The sequence below is a fragment of the Ornithorhynchus anatinus genome, chromosome 14 (genome assembly GCF_004115215.2).
Source record: "Ornithorhynchus anatinus isolate Pmale09 chromosome 14, mOrnAna1.pri.v4, whole genome shotgun sequence".
NCBI classification, from domain to species: domain Eukaryota; kingdom Metazoa; phylum Chordata; class Mammalia; order Monotremata; family Ornithorhynchidae; genus Ornithorhynchus; species Ornithorhynchus anatinus.
This window is the reverse complement of record NC_041741.1, coordinates 22,786,794-22,812,934: the sequence shown is the minus strand read 5'-3', so window position 1 is coordinate 22,812,934 and position 26,141 is coordinate 22,786,794. Positions and strand designations below refer to the sequence as shown.

At 43.8% G+C, this 26,141-nt stretch overlaps 1 protein-coding gene across 5 annotated transcripts in view; it reads left to right on the top strand.

Moving 5' to 3' along the window:
- Window positions 1-26,141, top strand: part of OSBPL8 (oxysterol binding protein like 8) — a 199,380-nt gene that overhangs the window by 150,429 nt on the left and 22,810 nt on the right. For all 5 annotated transcript variants that reach the window (XM_029078508.2, XM_029078504.2, XM_029078505.2 and 2 more), the window contains 8 exons: window positions 751-835; window positions 4,116-4,287; window positions 17,142-17,379; window positions 19,526-19,710; window positions 20,201-20,282; window positions 21,405-21,503; window positions 23,433-23,529; window positions 25,301-25,399. In XM_029078508.2, the coding sequence (XP_028934341.1) occupies window positions 751-835; window positions 4,116-4,287; window positions 17,142-17,379; window positions 19,526-19,710; window positions 20,201-20,282; window positions 21,405-21,503; window positions 23,433-23,529; window positions 25,301-25,399 (1,057 nt within the window). The remainder of the gene's footprint in view (window positions 1-750; window positions 836-4,115; window positions 4,288-17,141; window positions 17,380-19,525; window positions 19,711-20,200; window positions 20,283-21,404; window positions 21,504-23,432; window positions 23,530-25,300; window positions 25,400-26,141) is intronic.

Genomic DNA, 26,141 nt, shown 5'->3' with positions numbered 1-26,141 from the left:
TACTCATTCAATCAATCATCTTTATTGAGCACTTATTGTGCACAGAGCACTATAGTAAGCCCTTGGCAGAGTACGGTCTCCCAGAGTTGGGAGACACATTCCCTAGCCACAAGGAGTTTACAGTCTAGAGAGGGGAGACGGACATTAAAATAAATTGAGGCTATGCACATAACTGCTGAGAGTAGGGTGAATAAAGGGTACAAATCCTGTGCAAGTATAAGACATAGAAGGGAGTGGTGTTTTTAAACACCAAAATAGCATCCAAGTTGAAAATAAGAATAGCACTGTGCCGTGCTAAATATCTAAAACCCAAGCAGGGTGTACCGAAATGAATGTTATTAATCTATGGGAAGATGTGTCAGTTGATACCTACCACTGAGCTCGTGATGCTGAGTAACTTGTTTATGAACAACACAGTTTCCTCCATTTGGGCAAGAGACTAGAAGATGTCCCCTCTTCATTTTACATTATAATGCACACTATAGACTAGAAGACTTTTCTCAGCCACAACCTTTACACGATGAAACCTTGCCTTCAGCAGGTCATCTGAAACACCAAGCACAAACGACTTTGAATCATTTATTGAAAAAGATCTCATTACCACCACATTCACCCAAAAATTGTTGACAAAGAAGGGTCGAGCTCTTGTGAAAGCTTTATTCTTTCTGTGTGTTATTAAATATCCGTATGTTCTAGAGCTTGATTAAACCATGAGGGCTTCAAATTCAAGTGTGTTTTGTTCCCTTTAAGGGTCCGAAAGGTGAAGCAGTTGGTTCCATCACTCAGCCCTTACCCAGCAGTTATTTGATCATCCGAGCTGCTTCTGAATCAGATGGTAAGTAAGCTTTTTGTTGGTTCACCTTCAGGTTTGTAGGGGTTTCTTTTCTCCTTCAGGAAATCTGAACTTTTAACACTCAGATTTGGTTAGATGCTGCTGTTAAAAATAAATAAATCCATTAGAACAAGGGCATCACTAGTTTTGTAGATAAACTAATAAAACACATTATTTGATCTTCTTTAGTAAATCAGTGCCTAAAGGGTAAGAAGCAGCCTGACCTAGTGAAAAGAGCATGGGCCTGGGAGTCAGAGGACCTGGGTTCTGATCCCACTCTGCCAATTGCTTGATGTGTGACCTTGGGCAAGTCACTTAACTTCCCTGTGTTTCAGTTTCCTCTACTAAAATGTGGATTCACTACCTGTTTTCCCTCCTACTTTGACTGTGAGCTCCATGTAGGACAGGGACTGTCTGACCTTATTAAATTTGTACCTAACCCAGTGCTTAGAACAGTGTTTGGCACATTGTAAGCACTCAACAAATACTGTTAAAAACAAAAAAAATTAGGTCAAATAGGGCAGTGAGCTAGGAGTCTTGACTTCTCTTTCCTGCTCTTTGACTTTTAAATCAAGTTTTTAAAAAAATCATGTTTATTAAGCACTTACTATGTGCCAGGTGCTGGCGTATATACAAGATAATCAGGTTGGGCACCATTCATGTCCCATGTGGGACTCCAGTCTTAATCCCCATTTTACAGATGAGGTAACGGAGGCACAGAGAAGCAAAGTGACTTGTCCAGGGTCACACAGCAGACTAGTGGCACAGCTGGAATTAGAACCCAGGTCCTGTGACTCATAGGCCTTTGTTCTTTGCACGAGGCTACTCTGCCTTCCCTATTAGACTGTTTTGTAAAAGTCTTACTGCAATTGAGATATTTAACTCGAAGTAATTTTTACCATAATTTACATTTTATTAAATATTCATATTCTTGAAGTACACAATTTAAAGATTTTTACGTTTACATGTAAGGCGAAATGCAAACTAAATTATTTTGTTCTCTATGTATAACATAATTAGGCTTAGTAGCGCAGTTCTGTCTTTATTAGGGAATTGGGGAACATTCTTCAGACAACACGTGTCTGTCCAGTTACACTGTGACCTCGTACCAGGAGAAGCATCTCTGCTTGTTCACATGACCTTGGACACGGGATAAATACTTTAATATAGGTTTTCCTTAATGCAGTCCCATGCTGTAGTTGAACCTTGATAAATGCACACAGAATTTTGCTTATAATGTAAAAATTGTCAAGAAATTCCCTTGCTTTTACCCCCCAACTTAAAATCTTGTATAATGAGTTATCTTAATTTAGGAACCTTTATTTAAACTGAGGCTAGTTTAAAAAAAGAAAAATCTCAATTTTCTTTGATTTTTCAAATTACAGTTTTTTGACTCATCTCAGTTGCAAAATTACTTTGAGACAGTTGGCATAATTCATTTAATTCATAATTCATTAGCGAAGCAGCGTGGTTCCGTGGAAGGAGCAAGGGCTTGGGAGTCGGAGGTCGTGAGTTCTAATCCCTGCTTCGCCACTTGTCAGCTGTGTGACTTTGAGCAAGTCACTTCACTTCTCTTCTCTGGGCCTCAGTTACCTCATCTGTAAAATGGGGATTAAGACTTGAGCCCCATGTGGGACAACCTGATGACCTTGTTTCTCCCCCAGTGCTTAGAACAGTGCTTGGCACATAGTAAGCGCTTAACAAATGCCAACATAATTCATTTGGCCAATCACCTTTCTTCTGTATTTTAATACGGGGTTGTTCCCCAACACTCATGGCTTTAAAAACGTTTAGAATATGATTCTTTGCCCAAGTTAAGACATTTAAAATACCAACATTGCTGATAGACATTTTTGATAAAGAATGCATTTCTCCATTTTTAGTTTTTTCTGATTGTGAATGAAATGCAATCAGGAGCTCCTTTCAAAAGTAGTTTATATTTTTACTTTGTAAATATATGCTTAAAGCTTTGTATCTCCACTGAGCAAAATGGCACTAGTCACTAACATTATCGCAGTACCAGAGTTTCCAGAGCAAGTTTCACTTTCATAAAAGTTTCACTTTTATACAGTTTTCTCCATATTAAACATATTTCTGGTATTTGTGTGACTTCTGGCAGCTAGAATTTCCCATTGCTCTTGAAGACTAAATCAGTATGATATTTAAGATATTCTTGCTATTTAGCAGAGTGAAGTTGTTAAAGATAAAAAGGCCTCTTTTTGTTGTTTTGAGCAGGTTTTTTAATAGGTGTTCCTAGCTATCTGTTTTTGTTTATTTTTGATCCAGAAATGAGAGGAACATGGCTTGGGCAGAGTTATCTCAGAACTTCAGTAGCATCTAGCATTTTGTCTATAGAGGGAAATAGCCCTTTTATTCCTCTGTGTGGCTTTCTATATAAAAATGGACAAATTGTTGGTCCCAAGTACTGAGAGCATTAGGGGCTGCCATATGCTCTCATGCAATTGGGTTTAAAACGTTTAAAATAAGTGGTCCCTAAATTGCGGTAGAATAACTAAATCACTGCAAGAACAAATTAAGTTCAGTTCTTCCCTCTGATTTTGAGCTGTCCCTACGTTAGCAACTTCTTAAGGCCGTCTCTCAGGTTATCCAGTGCAATAATAATAATTATAATGATGGATATATTTGTTTAAGTTTCACTCTCTTCCCAGCATTTTGCTAAGTGCTGGGATTGATATATGCACATAAGGTATAGTCCCTGTCCAAAGGGGCTCACGGGGAGAATGAGTACCTTACTGCTCGTTTACAGTTGAGGAAACCGAGGCACAGAGAAGTTAAGGCACTTGCCCCAGCTGCACAACAGGCAAGAGGTGGAGCTGGGATTAGAACCCAGGTCATCTGCCTCCCGAGCTTTTGCTCTTTACAGTAGGCCGTGCTGCTTCTCGTGCATCTGGAATGCAACTGAACGAAAGTACTTCCAACCCCTACTCTTGCCTCTCAGTGGCTTCGGGACAAGATGTAGGCCTACATAGACGTTCAAGAAACCCCCCAAAATTCAGGGAAATTTTGTCCTGGAGAATATCTACAGAGCCTGGGCAGACCCTCCTTTAGACTACATAATTCAGGCCTCCGAGGGGTGACAAATCTTTCACTTAAACCCAATATAGAATTACACAGAAAGTTTCAAAGATAAAATGTGTATTTCCTAGGACAGTAAACTGCATATGCTGTTATTAAGGGTAACGTCTTCAAAATAATAAGGATCTTAGACTTTGAACTTGTTGGAATCTAGTTCTTACGTAGAATTTCTGTCTTTGCCTTCTAGGCAGATGCTGGATGGATGCATTGGAGCTGGCTTTAAAATGTTCGAGTCTTCTCAAACGGACAATGATCAGGGAAGGGAAAGAGCACGACCTCAATTCTTCAGCAGACAGCTCTCATGTGACTTTCTACGGTTTACTGCGAGCCAACAATCTCCATAGTGCTGAAAATTTCCAGTAAGTAGATACCGCCACCACTAAAGTGTAACATGAGCACGATCGATGGATCGATCATTACCCGTCAGGAAGAGGCCCGACCACAGTTCGGGAACTGATGCTGACTAGGACTTGCATGCCCTTGCTCTGGATTCCTTTACCTTTTTTTTTCCCCCAACTTTGGTGAGGTTTTCATTTTGACCTAGTCTCTGTTTTGGCTATGGGGCTAGATTGAGGCTTTCTCATCACCATTGTCTGCTGGACATCCGCCCAGTCAGCTCTCTCTTTTAACAAGGAGGATTTTTCTTGAATAGGATCCCCCTCCTCGCTGGGCTAAAAGCATTCCCCTTCCTATAGATCCGTGCGCTGGCTGGAAATCCGAGGCCCTACTGATACTGGCTCTTACTCCATTCCCGACCTCACTCCAACCGATAACGAACAGTAGCATTTACTAAATGCTCGCTGTGTGCATGGCGCTGAACTGAGCACTGGGGAGAATACAATAGAATTATAAGATAAGGTCCCTGTCCTCAAGGAGCTTAGAGTCTAGGGAGGGAAACAATCAGGAGTCAGGAGGAAGAAGAGAATGGAAAAATGGATTTATGGATATTGGAGAAAACCCCACATTCCACGGTCAGTTGGGCTAAAAGCATTATGATGAAAAGAGTTGGGGCAAGAATACAGTCTTGCTTGACTGCATTTGTGACAATAAATGTAGTAATGATAATATAATAATGATAATAGTGTATTTGTGAAGCTCTTACCATGTGCCCAACTCTGAACTAAGCACTGGGATACCTGCAAGTTCAGATCAGACACATTTCCTTCCCTAAATGGGGCTCATCATCAAAGTAGGAAGGAGAACCAGCATTAATCCCCATTTTGCAGATGAGGAAACTGAGTTACAGAGAAGTTAAGTCACACAGCGGGCAAGTGATGGAGTCAGGATTTGAACCCAGGTTTTCTGATTCCCAGGCCTGTACTCTTTTCCAAAGGACTATGCTCTTTCTCCAGCATATCTATCTAGAAGTAGCTTTGATCCTGAAAGCCAACTGTCCTTCAGATGATCCAAATCTTTCCTACTTTAATAAAAAATGTTGGCATTTGTTAAGCGCTTATTATGTGCAAAGCACTGTTCTAAGCGCTGGGGAGGATACAAGATGACCAGGTTGTCCCACGTGGGGCTCACAGTCTTAACCCCCATTTTACAGATGAGGTAGCTGAGGCACAGAGCAGTTCAGTGACCTGCCCAAAGTCACACAGCTGACGACAAGTGGCAGAGCTGGGATTTGAACTCAAGATCTCTGACTCCCTAGCCCAGTCTCTTTCCACTGAGCCATGCTAGCACCCCCTGGTTATTGCCCCATCCTCCTACCATTCTCTTCAAACTCAGGGGAGTTTTCTACACCCGTCGTCTCCACTTCCTCCCTTCCAATTCTCTCCTTGACCCCTTCAGAGTTGTAAGATAAGTTCCCTACCCTCAAGGAGCTTACTGTCTAGCAGGGGGAAACAGCAGACAAACGGGAGGAAGAAGAGAAGGGAAAAATGGATATATGGATGTTGGAGAAAGCCCCACATTCCACAGTCAGTGGGCTAAAAGCATTATGATGCTCCCCACTTCACTCCATGGAAACTACCCTCTCTAGAGTCACCGTTGACCTCCTTCTTGCCAAGTCTAACTACCTCTACTCCAGTTTAATCCTTCTAGTCCTTTCTGCTGCCTTTAACACTGTGGACTGCCTACTTCTCCTGCAAACATTACCTAACCGTGGTTCCCCTCCTGTCCCTTCTCTGTCTCTTTCGTGGACTCCTCTGATGCTTTTCACCCCGTAACTGTAGGAGTCCCCTGAAGCTCATTTCTGGGTCCCCTTCTGTTCTCCATCTACCCTCATTCCCTTGGAGAGCTCATTTACTCCCATGAGTTTGACTATCAAATCTACATCTCCAGCCCTGATCTCTTTCCTACCCAGCAGTCTCAGAGGTCCTCCTGCTTCAGAACATCTTTTACTTGGCTGCCTCACCAGCACATCAGATTTAACAAGGCCAAATCAAAACTCTTCCTCTTTCTAGCCCAAACCCTATCTATCTTCTCCCTGACTTTCCTATCACTGTACATAGTACCATCATCCTCCCTGTCTCACAAGACCATAACCTTGGCGTTATCCTCAACTCATCTTTCTCATTCAACCCACGCATTGCATTCTCGACTCATCTCTCCCATTCAACCCACATACTCAATCTGTCACAAAATCCTGTCGGTTCAATCTTCACAACATTGCTAAAATCTACCCTTTCCACTTCATCCAAACCGCTACAGTGTTGATCCAATCTCTCCTCATTTCCCATCCTGACTACTGCATCAGCCTTTTGTCCTCCGTGCATCCTATTTCTCTTCTCTCCAGTCCATACTTCACTCTGCTACCTGGATCATTTTCCTGAAAAAAAATTCTGCCCACATCTCCCTACTCCTCAAAAATCCCCAATGATTACCCGCTCATCTCTGCATCAAACAAACTCCCTACCACCAGCTTTAAAGCTCTCTCCCACCTACTTTACTTCACTGTTTTCCTATTATAACCCAGCCCACACACTTTGCTCCTTTAACGCCGACCTACTTGCTATTACCTTGCTCTCGTCTAGCTCACCACCAGCCCCTAGCCCGCATTCTCCCTCTGACCTGGAACTCCCTCCCCCTCCCTAAACGACAGAGCGGCAATCTCCGAACTCAAAGCCCTACTCAGGTCACATTGAGCGGTATTCCCTGACCAAGCCCTTATTTCCCCTATTCCCTTTCTCTTTTGTGTTGCTTACGCACTTGGATCTGTACCCTTGAAAGCATTTATTCACCCCATCTTCAACTCCACAACACTTATGTACATACCTGTAATTTATTTTGTCTGTCTCCCACTCTATGTACTCTGTATACAGTAATCACTTAATACTATTGATTGAAAGATTTAGCAAGCAATAAGCATTCAGTCAAGTACATACTTATGTAGTAGAGTATATAACAGGTGAATAGTGCTGAGGCAGTGGTATGATATGTGATGTGGAAAAATTAATCAGGGAAAGCGTTCTGGAGAGCATAAAATTTCCAGGTAGCTCTGGAGATGGGAAGAACTGTGTTGTAAATTAGAAGGGGCAGAGATTTCCGGGCAGGAGGATTCCATCAGTGGTACTTACTGAGTGTTTACCATGTGCAGAGCACTGTATTAAGCACTTGGGAGAGTGCATTGTAACAGAGTTGGTTACCTGTTCACAATGAGCTTACAATCTGGAGAGAGATATTAATATAAATAAATTAATAATAGAAATACTCAGATTTGCCCCAGGAGCTGATGAGAACTGTCAGTCCAGCAGCCCAGAGAGCAGTCGCATCTATGCAGAATTTCCACTCCTGAGCTTTAGTGCTCTAACTGCAGGCCGATGGCCCCCGAGCCTGTAATCCTCAAGATTTGGAGTGGTGTAATGGATTGCCGAACAATCCTGGAACTGCCTGCGGGTGGGTTGATGACAGCCCCCTCAGACCTTTGCAACTCATCCTGCAGGTCAGGTTCAGCCCAAATAAGACTCTCTGGTCTTCGTACTTTGCCATTTCAGTCCCATTGACTCTACTCCTGCCCTAGCTCTCTGCTCTTCAACAGTTGGAAATCAGTCAATCTATGGTATTTGTTTGCCCTGTGCAGACCACTATACTAATATTGCACAGTATATTGATCTCCTTAAAATCTCCCCTCATCCTCTTCAGTCCCTCCCTCTTCCTGCCCCTCCTTCAACTGTCCCATCTTTCCCACTGTGTCTCAAAAGGAGATCTCCTGCCTTCTCTCAAAATCCACCCCCTTCACCTATGCCTCCAACCCCATCCCTTCACACCTAATCAAAGCACCATCCCTTCCCCCATCCCCGACCACCATATTCAACTGTTTACTTTCCAATGTCTTCTTCGGTCATTCAGTCGTACTTATTGAGTGCTTGCTATTTACCAAGCATTGTACTAGGCACTTGGGAGAGGACAATATAACAGAGTTGCTAAGGTATGTTCCCTAACCACAACGAGTTTACGGTCTAGAGGGCTTTCTTAGTGCTTTCAAACATGCTCATGGATCCCCTATTCTAAAAAAACCCTCCCTTGACCCCACACTCCCTGCATTTATTGCACCATCTCCCGCCTACCATTCCTCTCCAAACTCCTTGAGCAACTTATCTACACTTGCTATCTCCAGTTCTCTCCTTGACCCCCTCCAGTCTGGCTTCCACCCCCTTCTCTCCGCAAAAACCGCATTTCAAAAAAGTCTCAAATATTCTCCTTCCTGCCAAATCCAACAGCCTTTCCTCCATCTTAATCCTCCTCAACCTCTCAGCTGCCTTTGTCCATGTTGACCATCTCCTTCTCCTGGAAACCTTATCCTACCTCGGTTTCACTGACACTGTTCTCTCCTGGTTCTTCTCTTATCTTTCTGGTTGCTCATACTCAGTCTCTTTCTCAGGCTCCACCTCTGTCTCCCAGCCAATATCTGAAGGGGCCCTTCAAGGGTCAGTTCTGAATCCCCTTTAATTCCCAAATCTACATCTCTCTCCTTGATCTCTCCTTCTCAGCAGTCTCACATTTCCTCCTGTCTTTGGGACGTCTCTACTTGGGTGCCTTGTTGGTACCTCAAACTTAACATGCCCAAAACAGAACTCTTGATCTTCCTACCCCCTGACTTTCCCATAAATGGAGAGAGCACCACAATCCTTCATGTCTCACAAGCCTGTAACCTTGGCATTATCCTTGAATCTTCCCTCTCATTCTACTCATATATTCAATCTGTTACTAAATCCTGTCAGTTCAACCTTCCCAGCCTTCCTAAAATGAACCCTTTCCTCTCCATCCAAACTGCTACAACCTTAATCCTCTCCCGCCTTGGTAACTATTTGAGCCTCCTTGCCGACCTCCCTGCTTCCTGTATGTCCCCACTCCAGTCCTTGCTTCACTCTGATACCTAGATTATTTTTTTTCCTACAAAAATGTTCAGTCTGTTTCCCCCCTTACCAGGAATCTCCAGTGGTTGCCCATCCACCTCCTTATCAAACAAGATTTTCAAGCACGTTGGCTTTAAAGCACTCAATCATATTGCCCCTCCACCCTCACTTTATTGCTCTCCTAACAACCCATTCCATGCACTTTGTCCCTCTAATGCCAACCTACTCACTGTACCTCTTGCCTATCTTGCTGTCGACCTCCCAGCCATATCCTGCCTCTGTCCTGGAACCCTCTCCCTCTTCGTATCCAACCAGCGATCACTCTCCCCACCTTCAAAGCGTTATTGAAGACACATCTACTCCTAAAGGCCTTCACTGACCAAGCCTTCATTTCTTCTTCTCCCTTTCCCTTTGCTCCACTTGTATTTGCACCCTTTATTCACCCCTCCTTCGTCCCCCACTACTTATGTACATAATTCTTTTATTTATATTACTGCCTTTCCCCCCCTCTAGACTGTAAGCTCGCTGTGGGCAGGGGACATGTCTACCGACTGTTATATTGTACTCTCCGAAGCACTTAGTACAGCATTCTGCACACAGTAAGCACTCAACAAATCTGAGTTGAGTGATTGATATAGTTACAATATAACAGAGTTGGTGAATATCCTGCCCACTAGGAGCATACAGTCTAGACCTGTGTGGGCCTGAGGTTCTAAATGGACAGGATATTGGAGTGAAAGGAGTTAGTTCTAAGATTGGAGGCTGCCAGGAGCTGTTGAAAATCAAATGACCAGATCTGGAGATCGGTCTCCCCCATTAGAGTGTAAACTCCTCGAGACCAAGGATCCCGACCCTTCTATTGTATGTTCCCAAGGGCATAGTACAGTGCTGTGCACAGAGTATGTACTCAGTTAATCCAGCTGATGGATGTGTTCAGTTAGTGTCATTGATTGTTTGTGATGACGCAATCTCACATCGAAAATGAGGGATGAGCCTCCTACCCTTCATTTCCGGGGTCTTGAGGGGCACGTAGAGGTCAAGACACAAGGCCCCTGGCTGACCATTAAGGTTAGCTTTTGTCACTGTGGGTTGCTTAAAGCTTCCTTCGGCCCATACGTTTTTCTTTCCTGGCACTGTGATGTTCTACCTAGCTTGTGCCCCACCTTCCCAAGCATTAGTGTCACTGGAAACATCTTGAGGCTGGCCATCCTAAGGTTGGCCTTCTGTCTTGTGTGTGACTGTGGGCAAGTCACTTAACTTCTCTGTGCCTCAGTTACCTCATCTGTAAAATGGGGATTAAGACTGTGAGCCCCACGCGGGACAACCTGATTCCCTTGTGTCTACCCCAGTGCTTAGAACAGTGCTCGGCACATAGTAAGCGCTTAACAAATACCACCATTATTATTATTATTGTCTTTGAGTCTGGCCAGGGCTGGAGCATACTGCAGGATTAAGATGGCCATCAGAAATTGTTTTGGGCATCTGCTTATCCTTCGACCGTGTTCAGTGGCCTCATCTTCAGCGTGGCTCAGTGGAAAGAGCCCGGGCTTGGGAGTCAGAGGTCATGTGTTCGAATCCCGGCTCAGCTGCTTGTCAGCTGTGTGACTGTGGGCAAGTCACTTAACTTCTCTGTGCCTCAGTTACCTCATCTGTAAAATGGGGATTAATTGTGAGCCTCACGTGGGACAACCTAATTACCCTGCATCTACCCCAGCGCTTAGAACAACACCCACTCTGTCCAAAAAGCCCAAGATCTCAATGCCAACCCCAAAGGGACTTTTCTTCTTTGCCCCTAGGGAGTCAATTCCAGTGCCTTAATGTTCAGATAGATATGTAACCCAGAGATGTTCTGCGTAGCAAAATTCTGTATATTCTCCATTTTCCCAGTGATTTACATCTTTTAATAGAAGATGCTTTCCTCTAACTCTCGCAGGGCAGAAGAGTTGAAGGAAAGCACCTCCCTTGCATTTATTTGTCCTACTCCTCTCCCTTGACGGTGTTCGCCTTAGCCTAAACAGATGAAAGGGAGAAACAGCTACCCACTGGTAGAAAACACAGCTGCTTACATCTGGCTTGGGGAAGGCTGTAATGGGGAGTGGAAACAGAAACTAGAACCATTCTGGGATTTTGTATTCCCCGGCCCTCTCCCCCTGAGGGGAAGGGGCATTGAGGGATTTCAAATTTATATATTCAGTCGGTCACCAAATACTTTCACAACATCTCTAGAATCGGCTCCTTATCTCCATCCAAAGTCGTACCGCACTGGTCCAATTGCCTGTCATATCCCAGTCTCGACTACTGCATCAGCCTCTGACTTTCCTGCCTCCAGCCTCTCTCTTCTCCAGTCATACTTCAATCTGCTGCCTGGATCATTTTTGTAAAAAGAGTTCACTCCATGTTTCCCCACTCCTCAGAAGCCTCCAGTGGTTGCCCATCCACCTCCAAATTCCCCCAGTTAGACTGTAAACCCGTCAAAGGGCAGAGACTGTCTCTGTTACCCATTTGTACATTCCAAGCGTTTAGTACAGTGCTCTGCACATAGTAAGCGCTCAATAAATACTAAATACTACTACTACTGCTCTGCACATAGTAAGCGCTTAACAAATACCAACATTATTATTATTTTCTTCACCAGCCGATTGTTAGCACTGCAGGACCCAATTGTTTGGAATGAGCTCTGGCCATATAATTGGTGGCAGCCCGCCTTTGACTGGGTATGTGGGACTGGTCAAATAGGTGTGTTACGGTGTCCAGGCCTCGCAGTTGGGTAGCAGTAAAGTGATGTCAGCTGTACTGTTAATATTGATCTCTTCAGGCTGACTCCATTTTCCTTCCGGAGCCAGTGATCCAGCTTCCCAAACTCTCTCCTGCTGGGTTGACACAGTGTGAGACAGCGTCCTCTCTATAAGGGAATTTTTGTTAGTGCATGCTACCCAAGCCGCAGATTTTTTGATGGCTTTAGCCACACGCCTCACTGGAGCCAGGGTTACAGTGTTGGGCTTCAGCTGGAACTGGCTTCTCTCCTTTTCACACTCGTTTTCAACGCAAAGCGTTGTGTGAAGAAGCAACTGCATACCTTCAAGACCGTTATCCAGTATCACATAATCATTTGCAAATGGCACCTCACAGATGAGAGTTTTTGCCAACTTTATCTTTGTACGAAGTCACTGCTAGTTCAAGATTTCAGTATCTGGACGCAGCCTAGTAGGTGCAGAGCATGGGCCCGGGAGTCAGAAAGACCTGGGTTCTAATTTCGGCTCTGCCACTTGTCTGCTGTGTGACCTTGGGCAAGTCACTAAATTTCTCTGTTACCTCATCTGTAAAATGGGGATTAAGACTGTGAGCCTCATGTAGGGCGGGAAGGTGCCCAACCTGATTAACTTGAATCTGAACAATGCTTGAAACATACAAAGTGCTTAACAAATATCAGGATCCTCATTATCACTGCAACAGCCTCCTGCCTGGTGCAACATCCTCTTTGCGGATTGCTCTGCCTCCAGTTTCTCCCATCAACAATCCTCAGTTCACTCTGCTGCTCTGATCATTCTCCTAGAACACCATTCTGTACATGACTCCCCGCTCCTCAAAGCTCCATCCATTGCCCATCCCTCCCTGCATCAAGCAGAAACTCCAGACCACTGACTTTAGGCACTCTTTTTCCTTTCATCTCTGGCAGGCCACCTCTCTCTCTTTCTCCAAAGGCCTTCCTGAAATCACATCTCCTGCAGGTCTTCCTGAGCAATCTCATCTCTCCTCCCACGCTGGGATTTGAATACTCACACTCCTCCATTGTACTCTTATATATTCTTTAACACCCTCTCCCCTTCTTATTTGTAATTCTTTTTGGCACCTGTCTCCAGCACTATAGTGAATGCTCCTAGTGGGCAGAGATCATGCCTGCAAACTCTTGTACTCTCCCAAGATCTTACTACGGTGCTCTGCAAAGCTAGGTGTTCAAGAAACTACATCAGTTTCTGCACATAAACCCCACGTTCCATTCCTCTGACTGCCTCAGGCAGTGAGGCTGGGAACACATTGTTCGGAAGGGTTCAGTGCAGGAACAGAGCCCTGTCTGACTCGATGGAACATCAGAAGGCAGCCTCCATCTAGCACATTGTCATTTCAGTATGGAGGAACCTCGTGACGGGAACCAGCCTTTCTAGCAGCTAAATGGGCAAAGAATGGTCCATAGGCTACCTCGATTTGTCTTGTCTTCTGCCGTCGAATCGTCTCCGACCCATAGTGACGCCATGGACACATCTCTCCCAGAACACCCCACTCTGTATCTGCATTCATTCCAGTATTGTATCTGTACAGTTTTCTTGGTCTTGGTCTTGACGGTTTACCGTTGCCTTCTTCCGTGCAGTAAATTTAAGTCTCCACCCTTGACTCTCTCCAGTCCCGCTGCTGCCCGACACAGGTGAGTTTTGACTTGTAGCAGATTGCCTTCCACTCGTTAGCCACTGGCCAAGTTAGGAATGGCATGGATATGCCTCTGCCTGACTCTCCCTCCCGTAGTCGAGACATAACAATAATAATAATGTTGGTATTTGTTAAGCGTTTACTATGTGCAGAGCACTGTTCTAAGCGCTGGGGTAGATGCAGGGTAATCAGGTTGTCCCACGTGAGGCTCACAGTCTTAATTCCCATTTTACAGAAGAGGTAACTGAGGCACAGAGAAGTTAAGTGACTTGCCCACAGTCACACAGCTGACAAGCGGCAGAGCAGGGATTCGAACCCATGACTCCCAGACTCCCATGACTCCCAAGCCCGTGCTCTTTCCACTGAGCCACGCTGCTCCTGGTAGAGTACTGGAAACTCGCCAGGTGCTACCCTGAGAGGGGCACCTCGATTTACTGAGTCACAAATCTTTGTGAGGTCAGTGAAGATCAGGTGCACATCTTGTTTCTGCTTTCTGTCTTATTTCTCCAGCAGTTATCTAGTGGGAGACATCATGACATTAGTACCAGTAGTAGATTGAAAGCCACATTGGCTTTTGGAAAGTTTTTTTTTTACCCCACTCAGCTCGACAGATAGATGGTTTGTCATTACTCTGGTTAGAATAGTTTCAGCAATGCCCAGAAGATATACCCTTCGGTTGTTCTAGCAGGAGGCATAATCACCCTGTCTGTTATACAGATGGACAGCCTACACATCTCTGAACTCCTGTGCTTGCTGGCAGGCTTGCGTACTTGATACTTGTAAGAAGCCTCCTCAAGAGTGCCTTTCCATCTGGAGATTGGTGGGAGTGAAAGGTGGCTAATGGTTGGAACCTGCCCAAGATTCCATGCAGCAGAATCCCAGATCCTTGATGAGCAGTTAAGACCACTGTTCTTTGGAAAGCAGTGTGGCCCAGTGGAAAGAGCACAGACCTGGGTTCTAATCCCAACTCCGTCACTCATCCACTGTGTGACGTTGGGCAAGTCTGTGCCTCAGTTTCCTCATCTGTAAAATAGGGATTAAATCCTACTCTCTCCCTAGACTGAGTCCCATGTGACCCAGAGAATCTCTCCAGCCTGATTATCTTGTATCTACCCCAGTGCTCAGTACAGTGCCTGGCCCTGTAATGAGTAAGCACTTGACAAGTACCACTGCCCAGGTAGGTGTTCAGCCCACTTGTCGAGGACTGCGACTTGATCATCCTACGGTTCGAATTTGTCAGCCTTTGGGATTGGATTAACATCACTGAACTTCCGTCCGAAAGCTGCCGGAAGCTCTTCAAAGTTACCCTTGGTGTCCTTTTGTTCAGTCGCTGGCCGTATCTCCTCAGCTCTGCCCTCTTCTTCGCCCAGTGAAGATGGTCGTCTGTCAGCTGCTTGGCAAACTAGCCGCCACTCTTTTCTCAGCACTGAGTACCTGCCATCTCTCCAAGCTCAATGTTGAGCACGCTTGGTCTCGGCATCGCTGCCGTTGAACTAATCTTGGTCCCTTCTCTTGGAGAAGCCAAGAACCTCCGCCGCTGTGTTGTACATGGCCTCCTTGAATGTTGATTTCACGGTCTCACAGTCTGTGCCACCGGAATGAGTCGAGAACCTGATCTGTTCTGCTGGCTGGGTTGCAGTGTAGCCAGAATCATATCTCATATGCTGAGCTTTTTCATAGGTGGCTTAGAGGGGTGGTGGCATGATGACCTACAAGACTGGGTCCAACTCGATTTCCCTGTATCCACCCCAGCGGTGCCTGGCTCATAGTAAGCACTTAACAAATGCCATCATCATCATTATTAAGATGGTCATCAGGCAGAGTGGCTGCTTCTCTCATAAAACATGTGATCATGACATCCCGTCTATCCTGCTGCTTTCAGTACGATAACCTATTAGCTGCTACCAGAGATGGGAGCGTGGCCCCCCAGATAGTTCTGAGTTTTGTTCCCAGACGAAACACAGTGTTCAAGGTACCCAGCTAGTTCCTTCCACATTAAAGGAATGCGGGTTACCTGCCTCAGTATCACAACAAATTCTGGCATTAAAGTTGCTTAGTATCATGCGCTGATCCTTCCACAGAACTACCTTGATGGCAAATTGGAGAAGCAGCGTGGCTCAGTGGAAAGAGCATGGGCTTTGGAGTCAGGGCTCATGAGTTCAAATCCCAGCTCTGCCACTTGTCGGCTGTGTGACTGTGGGCAAGTCACTTAACTTCTCTGTGCCTCAGTTCCCTCATCTGTAAAATGGGGATTAAGACTGTGAGCCCCACGTGGGACAACCTGATTCCCCTATGTCTACCCCAGCGCTTAGAACAGTGCTCGGCACATAGTAAGCGCTTAACAAATACCAACATTATTATTATTATTATTATTGCCTGGGTCCACATCAAAGGGCTCCTTGTCATCATTTACTAGTAAAACACAAAGGTTTCAATAGTCCAAGAGTACTAGCATTCTCTGTGATTTTCATTTTTCCAGTTACCTCAGGATTTGCAGCAGCAGGGGTGGACAGGGTGGTTAGTGTTAGATAAGAGGCACTGTGAAAAATACCTAGAATGGGAAGTTTTATTTGCCCTTTGCCAGACCAGAAATTCAAATTAAAAGAGATCTGGAATCTGGCCTGGAACTAGGCAGTAACTCTGCCTGAGCGTTTTGAAGAACAAATGACTATGAAACTCTGATTATATATGTTTGCTGGCAAGAAGTAAGTTCTAAGCCCTGGGGTAGTTACAAGGTGATGAGGTAAGACACAGCCCTTGTCCCACATGGGGCTCATGGTCTTAGTCCCCATTTTACAGATGAGACACAGAGAAGTGAAGCAACTTACCCAAGGCCACACAGCAGACAGCACAGCCGGGATTAGAACCCAGGTCCTTCTGACTCCCAAGCCTGTCCACTGGGCCATGCCGCTTCTTCTTCCTGAGTCAGCCCTTTTTCTTCCTGGGAAATGCAGTTTTCCCTTCCTTTTCATCCAGTTCCCTTTCCAACAACTTCAACAGGGCCACTTGGATGTTTTGAACAGCTTGCACCAAAGACTGACCACAATCCAGGCTTGGTAAATAGCACCTTGGGATTCTAGCCCCTGTATTGTATTCAAGCCCAGGTATCCTGAAAGGGCCCTGCAACCTCATTGAGGGGATCTGTTGCATTCCAGCAACTCCCAATTCAATTTGCAGGACCTCCAAAGAAAATGCACTGGAGGTATCCACTGAGTGTTCCCGCCTTTTCACTTCAGTTGTCTCTAAGTAGGGCAGTGTTCAAAGCATAGTTCTAAGTGTGATCATTGTCTTCAGGGTACTTTCAAACCATCTGGGAAGTGGCTAGCTCTAAATTCAAGATTTTACTGAATGAAGCTGAGTTTATATAGACAGGAAGACCCTAGACCTGTGTGGCATAAACTTGTTCAGAGTAATTTATGCCTCAGCTAAATGGTATTGAAGTAGATGAGCTATAACGATTTTCCTTCCTTTTGTTTCACTTCTCTGTCTAGGTTAAATGATGGTGAAATGGAACGACAACATTTTAAGGACCAAGATATGTACTCTGATAAATCTGATAAAGAAAACGATCATGATCATGATGAATCTGACAACGATGGACTGGGGAAAAGTGAAGAAAGCGACTCGGATACATCAGAGAGGCAAGATGACTCTTACATTGACCCTGATCCGATCGAGCTTTTAAAGGAGACTACGTATTTGGAACAGATTCATGAAGAACTTGGAGAGGTACAGATATTCCTTGATAACCTTTCAGTGTTAAATCCAATCAGACTGTGAATCCAGCTATGCAAAAATCCTAATCTCATTCATTTAATTTACAACAAGAATTCAATAGATTTTTATTTTAATCTGAAAGCTTCATCTACACATGTAATTGGCTGAGAGCAAATGATTTAAAGAGTATTTCTCTTCCAATTAGCAAGTATCTTCAGAAATTACTCACCTGTGAGGAAATTGAGCCTTGGAGAGAATACCTGGTTGCTTGAGGTCCCTCAGCTGGCCGGGGGACAAAGCCGGGGCTAGAAACCTGATTACTACAGCTGATTCCTCTCTTTCCACTAGACCACCCTGCTTCCTGTGCCCCTAAGTTCCACAACAGTCTTAAAGGGTATTTGGGATTTTTTTTCATGGTATTAAGTGCTTTCTGTTTGCCATGTAGTGTACTAACAAGCTTATCAGGATGGACATAGTCCCTGCCCCACATGGGCCTCACAGTCTTAATCCCCATTTTACGGAGGAGGGAACTGAGGCCTAGAGAAGTGAAGTGACTTACCCAAGATCACACAGCAGGCAAGTGGAGGAGCTGGGATTAGAACCCAGGTCCTTCTGAACCCCAGACCCACGCACTGTCTATTAGGCAACAGTGATTCTCTTGAAGTTAAGCACCTTCTCAAGGGCCTAATTTATTGACAGGGAAGGCGTTAGGCATTAAAGATGAAGCTACCAAGGATAGTAAGACCCTATCCACCTTTGGATGGCTGAAAAGATCAAAGGCTCACAAAACCTTTATCACTTTATAGCCTCTGTAACATTATAAGTCAAATAAGACAAAATAAGCTATGAAGCAGTGTAGATTTTGTTTACTTGAAGCTGTTGCTTTTGTCTCTGGAATTGATTTCTTAAAGAAGTAACCGTAAGTCTTTCATGTTACATACTTTTTTTGTTATATGATCCATGTATCAAGTCATTCATTCCATCGTATTTATTGAGCGCCTACTGTGTGGAGAGCACTGTACTAAGCGCTTGGGAAAGTACATTGCAGTGATAGAGACAGTCCCTGCCCACAGTGAGCTCACAGACTAGAGTGGGTGAGACAGACATCAATACAAGTAAACAGACATCACAGCATTGCATAGTGGAAAGAGCATGGGTTTGGGAGTCAGTGGACCTGGGTTCTATTCCTGGCTCCACCGCTTGTCAGCTTTGTGGCCTTGGGCAAACCACTTAACTTCTCTGTGCATCAGTTACCTCATCTGTAAAATGGGGATTAAGACTGTGAGCCCCACGTGGGGCAACCTGATTACCTTGTATCCACCCCAGCACTTAGAACAGTGCCTGGCACATAGTAAGCGCTTAACAGATACCATAATTATTATTATTATCAATATAAATAAATAAAATTACAGATATGTTCATAAGTGCTGAAGGGCAGGGAGAGGGGGAAGAGCAAAGTGAGCGAGTCAGGGTGACACAGAAGGGAGTGGGAGATAAGGAAAAGTGGGGCTTAGTCTAGGAAGGCCTCTTGGAGTAATTGCGTAAGGAGTAAGGCAGGGGAGAGTAATTGTCTGGCAGATTTGAGGAGGGAGGGTGTTCCAGGCCAGAGGTAGGATGTGGATCAGGGGTCAGGGGCAAGACAGGTGAGATCAAGGCACAATGAGAAGATTAGCACCAGAGGAGCAAAGTGTGCGGACTGAATTGTTGAAGAAGAGAAGAGAGGTGAGATAAGGGGGGGCAAGGTGATGGAGAGCTTTAAAGCCAATGATGAGGAGTTTTTGTTTGATTTGGAGGTGAATAGGCAACCACTGGAGATTTTTTGAAGAGGTGGGTGACATGCCCTAAAAGTTTTTGTAGAATATTTTGCCTATATTGCCTATGAATTCACAGGCTTTCCTATTAGTATTGCTTTGAATCCCTAGTATCTAGAATTCATTTAAAATACTAAGACTCTACAGTGGTGTAAAAAGCTGATGCAAAGATCTCCTGGAGATTTTGAGTTCTACGGCCGCAAATCACCCCTTTTCTCTAAGTCAGCCACCTCACACTGCCTGCTGACAGTTACAGTGGAACCAGAAAAATCACTAATATTTAGCAGTCTTTGTCTCAATATTAGGAGTCTCGAGTTACAGTATTTCAATATATTTGTTTGTTGAAGGCTGGTGAAGCTTCTCAAACAGAAACCGTGTCTGAAGAGCACAAAAGTCTGATTTGGACATTACTGAAGCAGGTCCGCCCGGGCATGGACCTATCTAAAGTTGTTCTACCTACATTTATCTTGGAGCCGCGTTCGTTTTTGGACAAGCTTTCTGATTACTATTATCATGCCAACTTCCTCTCTGAGTAAGTGAATTCTAATTTTTTTGTGGAGTCTACCTTGAAAAGTCAATTGGCTTGTGCTTAGAATGGTGCTTGGCATGTAGTAAGTGCTTAAATATCATTATTATTATATTTTCTTTCCAACTCTATTGGTGTGATATTTTAGTGTATGTTGTTCCTAACCAGTGTAGAATAGATCTAAATAAAATATAAGGACAGTATGACCATTGTCCTACTAACTAAAAGTGACCTGTTTCTCATTTTATTTTACTCTTATACATATTTCTTTACTACCTTCCTTCCAATTAGTTGGCTCTCAAATTGATTAAATGACATATTTTAAGGTTAGTTAAACACTCTGATTATCTTGACTCTAATTTACCACTTTCATGCCTTAGGTATTGCACAGATCACTTACATCCTGCTGTATTCCTTTTGGACATTTAATAGAAGTGAATGATTGAAATGAAGTTTGAATGTGATCATGTAATGTTGCTTCTGTTCTGTTTCTTAGAGCTGCCCTTGAAGAAAATGCATATAACCGCTTGAAAAAAGTTGTGAAATGGTATTTATCAGGATTCTATAAAAAGCCAAAGGTAATGTTTACAGCTTTCACTTAGAAGAAATTACTTTCCTCTAACAATAATTTTTGAGGCATCTTTTGTGAATGTTTATCATAATTTATCATAATTTCAGGCTTCTTCCTCTACCTGTGTTTGTGATGCATTGACTGAGTTATATTTTGATTAATTAATAATCACCCAATTACACATCCTTATGGTTAGGGAACATGTCTGCCAACTTTGTTTATATTGTACTCTGCCCAGCAGTGTGTGCAGGACTTGACAAACAGTAAGTGCTCAGTAAATATGAATGATTGATTCCAAATACTGATTGAGAGCCTATTTTGGGAGGAGCACTGTTTGAAGTGCTTGGGAGAGTAAAATAGACTTGAGAGACATGTTCCTTGTCCTCAGCTTGCAACCTTGCAGGTGAGACAGTCTCTAAAATAAACTATGGTAAGAGGAAGGAATAGAATATAAGAATATGAGAAGCAGCCTGGTTCAGTGGAAAGAGCCCGAGCTTGGGAGTCAGAGGTCATGGGTTCTAATCCTGGCTCTGCTACTTGTCAGCTGTATGACTTTGGGCAAGTCACTTAACTTCTCTCAGTTACGTCATGTGTAAAATGGGGATTAAGACCGTGAGCGCCCAACGTGGAACAACCTGATTATCTTGTATCCGCCCCCCAGTGCTTAGAAGTAAGCGCTTAACAAATGCCATCATTATTATTATTATTATTATTATTATTATTATTATTATACAAAGATATGTCAGTCAGTTGTATCTATTGTATCTGTCAGAGCACTGTATTAAGTGCTTGGAGGAGTACAATATAGCAATATAACTGATACATTTTCTTCCACCAAGGAGCTTATGGTCTAGTGTAAAATGTATATGTGTGTTATGGGGGGTGTGAATACCCAAGGACTTAAGTGACATGGAAGTGTTGAAGAGGTACTGGGGGGAGTTATAGATGGGGGATATTAAAAATAATCTAATATGAAAAGGAACAGCATTAATAGGCCCACTAATGTTTCCTCAAATTTTGAATTTGCATTCTCTTTGATGATGACTTCCTCATGAAAATTTCTTTCTTCACGCCGTGAAGTATTAGTTGAAATCCTACATTTTTCTACTGTTTTTCTTATCTGAAATAGGGCCTGAAGAAACCTTACAATCCTATTCTTGGTGAGACGTTTCGCTGTTTATGGATTCATCCAAGGACAAACAGCAAGACTTACTATATTGCCGAGCAGGTACTAGCAACTTGCTTTATAGAGCTATCTTTGAACTTGCGGAGTTAGTAATATAAAATAGAAGGACCACAAGCATGGTTTCAAGAGTTTATCTCTGCGTCTGTAAATGTTGGGAGCGACTGTGCATATCCCCCCCTCCTCCAGCTCCTGCTCTCCCCCGGTCCCGTCATTTCGTTTCCTCCCCGCTCCCCGCAACTGCAGAGGCCATGGGAGAGCCAGGAGCCCAGAAAGTCCTGACCTCCAGCTACAACAAAGGGAAGGAGCCTGGGTATTCCTGAAATACATGAAACTAAAAACTACTCCCACCCACTTCCTAACCCGGCCTGGTAAGCAAAAAGCTACCCAGCCACTTCCAATTTTGCCTAATCCTGGTACTTCAGGCAACCTCTCCCAATCATCTCAGAGAGGGAAAGTCCCAAAGACACAGGAAGAAACTGAGACCCGAGGCCCCTGAATAGAGGGGATTGATCCAGTGATCCAGTGGTGTGATTTGGGGGGAGTCTGGGTGAGCAAGTGGGAAAGAGCCCAGGTCAGTAGCATGCAGTAAGCAGAGAACCAGATTTTGAGCTTTGTAGGTTGGCAGAAAAACACGCAAACCCAGACCCACAATCTCACACTCTTCTAGGTACTCCCAGATGATGTCGCCATTCCTCTTGTAACGTTTTTCGAGACTGCCACCTGTTGCTTTCCTAAACTAGTAATTTTGGTTCATCGTCCGTTAGGTCGTCATACTTCCAAACACTCATTACTACCAATCACTTTTTAAATCAAAGCTGTTTTTGTAATGTTGGCTTAAGAAAATGCAATACAAGTATACTCCACGATACAGCCAGGCTAGCTTCCTTGGAAAGGTGGCTGTATTGTATGGCAAGGTACATGTTCTCAGGAGTATGTGCGATTGGTTAGGTTCTGCTGTACTGGCCTTATGGGCCCCATGAACTCAGCCTCTTCCTCCTTGGTCTCCTCAGCTCCCATCCCTTGCTCCTCTCTGTCTTTGTCTTGTTTGGACTTCATTCATGGCAGTAGAAAATAAAATTATTATCTATAAAATGTATCTCACACACACACACACACACACACACACACACACACTTATGTCCATTTATATATATCGTGGCCTAATGGGTAGAACATAGGACCCAGGAGGCAGAAGGACCTGGGTTTTAATTCTGACTCTGCCACATGTCTGCTCTGTGACCTTGGGTAAATAAGTTAACTTCTCTGTACTTCAGTTACTTCATCTGTAAAATGGGAATTAAGACTCTGAACCCCATGCGGGACAGGGATTGTGTCCAACTCAGTTTGCTTGTATCTACCCAGGCGCTTAGTACTTTTCCATGGCACATAGTAAGCGCTTAACAGATACCATAAAAAGTATATATTAAGTTGACTTCACACAATTTGCGATCCTCATTCAATAGTATTGTCTTATGCCATCGAGTCATGTCTGACCCATAGCGACGCCGTGGACACATCTCTCCCAGAACGCCCCATTTCCATCTGCAGATTGTCCTGGTAGTAGATCTATGGAGTTCCCTTGGTGAAAACACAGAAGTGGTTTACCATTGCCTTCTTCCTCATGCATTAGTATCTCACCTCAAATAAAGTTTCCGTTAGCATTTTGGGCCATTCTGATATTTTGATTGTGAGCACAATGAGAAGAGTCCAAAACCTTATCCCGCCCAACCGTTTGTTTGAGAAATGTGCACACGTCTGTAATATCAAATGGAAATACCTATGTCATACTGATTAGCATGTTTATAATTGCTGAAAATTTGTGTGAAAATGATATGGAGCACTCCCAAATTACCCACCCATTATAGGCTCTTATGTTTTTCCTTTTTTGGGTATGTGGTCTGTAGTTTTCTAATGAGCCAAAGTGGCTCATGTCATAGAACACCTAATAATATTTCAATCTGTACTTCATAGGTGTCCCATCACCCACCAATATCTGCTTTCTATGTCAGCAATCGAAAAGATGGATTTTGTCTTAGTGGAAGTATCCTGGCCAAGTCCAAGTTTTATGGTGAGTTTTCAATCAAGTGCAGATAGTAAAAGGTCACAGTTAATATCATTTTTCCTATTAACAATTTAGCCTTTTACCGCTTACTGAATGAAGTTACCTAGAGAGAAGAAACATGCTCAATCTTTAGTCAAATCAGAGTGGGGCAGTTCACTACAAGCACTTAGTACAGTGCCCTGCACACAGTAAGTGCTCAATAAATACGATTGAATGAATGAATGAGTAATTGAAAACATGTCCGTTTAAAGCATTTTATACAGACTGGGCCCCTATTCCAGAGACACTTGCTAAGAGACAACTTTAGCTACTCTGGCTTACCATATTAAAGGGCATCAAACAGAAATAAGTGTGTAATTATTTAACAGTTAGAGGATAGAACTTCCACAGAAGGTAGGTGGTACAGAGTGCTGAGAAGTGAAGCATTCAAGTCATTGTTATTATTTTGTTTCAAGAGTTTTGTAGAGGGCCCAACACATAGTAAGTCCCCAATAAGCACCGTTGATTGATTGATTGAGCAAGTGAGAGTAAATCATCCCACATTCAGTTAGTAGGGCAAGGTTTTTTTGAAAAGGTAGGAAAGAGGCAATTTGGGAAGTTAAAAGGAGAAGGTATTCCAGAGAAGCAGAGTGGCTTAGTAGAGAAGCAGCGTGCCTTACTGGTTAGAGCACAGGCCTGGGAATCAGAAGGGCCTGGGTTCTATTCCCAGTTTTGCCATATTCATTCATTCAGTAGTATTTATTGAGCGCTTACTATGTGCAGAGCACTGTACCAAGCGCTTGGAATGTACAATTCGGCAACAGATAGAGAAAATCAGTGCCCAATAACGGGCTCACCATATGTCTGCTGTGTGACCTTTGGCAAATCATTTTTCTCTGGGCTCCAGTTACCTCAACTGGAAAATGGAGATTAAGACTGTGAACCACAGGCAGGACAGGGATTGTGTCCAACCTGATTAACGTTTATCTTCTCTCGTGCTTAGAACAGTGCTTGGCACAGAGTAAGTGCTTAACAAGTACCATAATAATATTATTAGCTGTGAGAGTGAAAACAAAGAGGAATAAATCTGCCTTGATGGAGTGAGTGCAAGGCAAATTCTCCTTCTTGAACTCTGGGTCTTCTCTTTCAAATAGCACCAAGGACAAGACTCTCTCCTCTCTGAATACCCCAGAATCCTTGAGAGTTGAGTGGGGTTTTTCCTGAATGTGACTTTTGGCAAAGAGTTGGGATGGTTTCCTTTGCTTATAAGCTGTGGTTGGCATTAAAAAAGTTTTCACCGTGGTAACAAAATGGGTCACTCTCTTCCCCCAATTTATTTTCCCTTGTCATTAATCTTAAGAGTTGGTACCAGATTGGTACCCACTGGCTTTTGACACACATTAGGGTAGTAATTTTTTCATGAGAACCTTTTCATTCCTGCCACTTGATGTCTGACTTCAGCGTGCCGAAGAGGATTGTTTGTTCTCGGCTGTTACTTTCACTATTCCGTCAAACTGTCCTGGTTCTGTTTCATCTGTCAGCAATAATGGGGCGGAAGAACGAATAGGCACGGGGAAACCAATCAGCCGATCAATAGTGTTTATCAAGCGTTTTCCGGGAACACAGCCTTCCCATAGACAGATATGCTAATACAGGATGCGCTCAGGAGTAGGGTTTCTGATTTGTGATTCCAGAAAGTTCCATGTAATCTAAACAAACTAATCCTTAGTAATTAATCCTCTAGGAATTATTGTTTGATAGTTTCGGGGAGAGTGATAATGAAGAAAATGTCTTCCAGGTAATTCCTTATCTGCCATATTGGATGGAGAAGGACGATTAACTTTCTTAAATAGAGGTGAAGATTATGTAATGACGATGCCGTATGCTCACTGTAAAGGTAAGTAATCCAAATAACAGTTCCCTGTTCGCGACCTGTTTTAACTGAGCATTTTTACAGTGCGTTGAATTTTTAGAATTGGTAATGGATCTCCATCTGACAGCTCCTAGACTGCCAGATGGTCTCCAGCCGTGTCATGTGGTTTGCAGTCACTTGGGATCTAATTACCCCTTTGCTACCTGTACCAACACTAGGAGCTGTGATTGCTTTTCCAGAGGTAGGGAAGGGGCCCTCCAGATGATCGCTGTGGAAGTCGCTCCTGGATAACTCTGGACTGGGCTTGGGAGTCTTGCCTTCAATATTCATTCATTCATTCAGTCAGTCAGCCGTATTTATTGAATGCTTACTGTGTGCAGAGCACTGTACTAAGCACTTGGAATGTATAGTTCGGCAACAGATAGAGACAATCCCTGCCCAACAACGGGCTCACAATCTAAAAGGGGGAGACAGACAACAAAACAAGTAGGCAGGTGTCAATACTATCAAGATAAATAAAATCATAGATATATACACATCATTAATAAAATAAATAACATATACAAATATACACAAGCGTTGTGGGGAGGTGAAGGGGTAGAGCAGAGGGAGGGAGTAGGGGGAATGGGGAGGGGAGAAGGGGCAGAGGGAACGGGAGGGCTCAGTCTGGGAAGGCCTCCTGGAGGAGGTGAGCTCTCAGTAGGGCTTTGAAGAGGGGAAGAAAGTTAGTTTGGCAGATGTGAGGAGGGAAGGCTTTCCAGGTCAG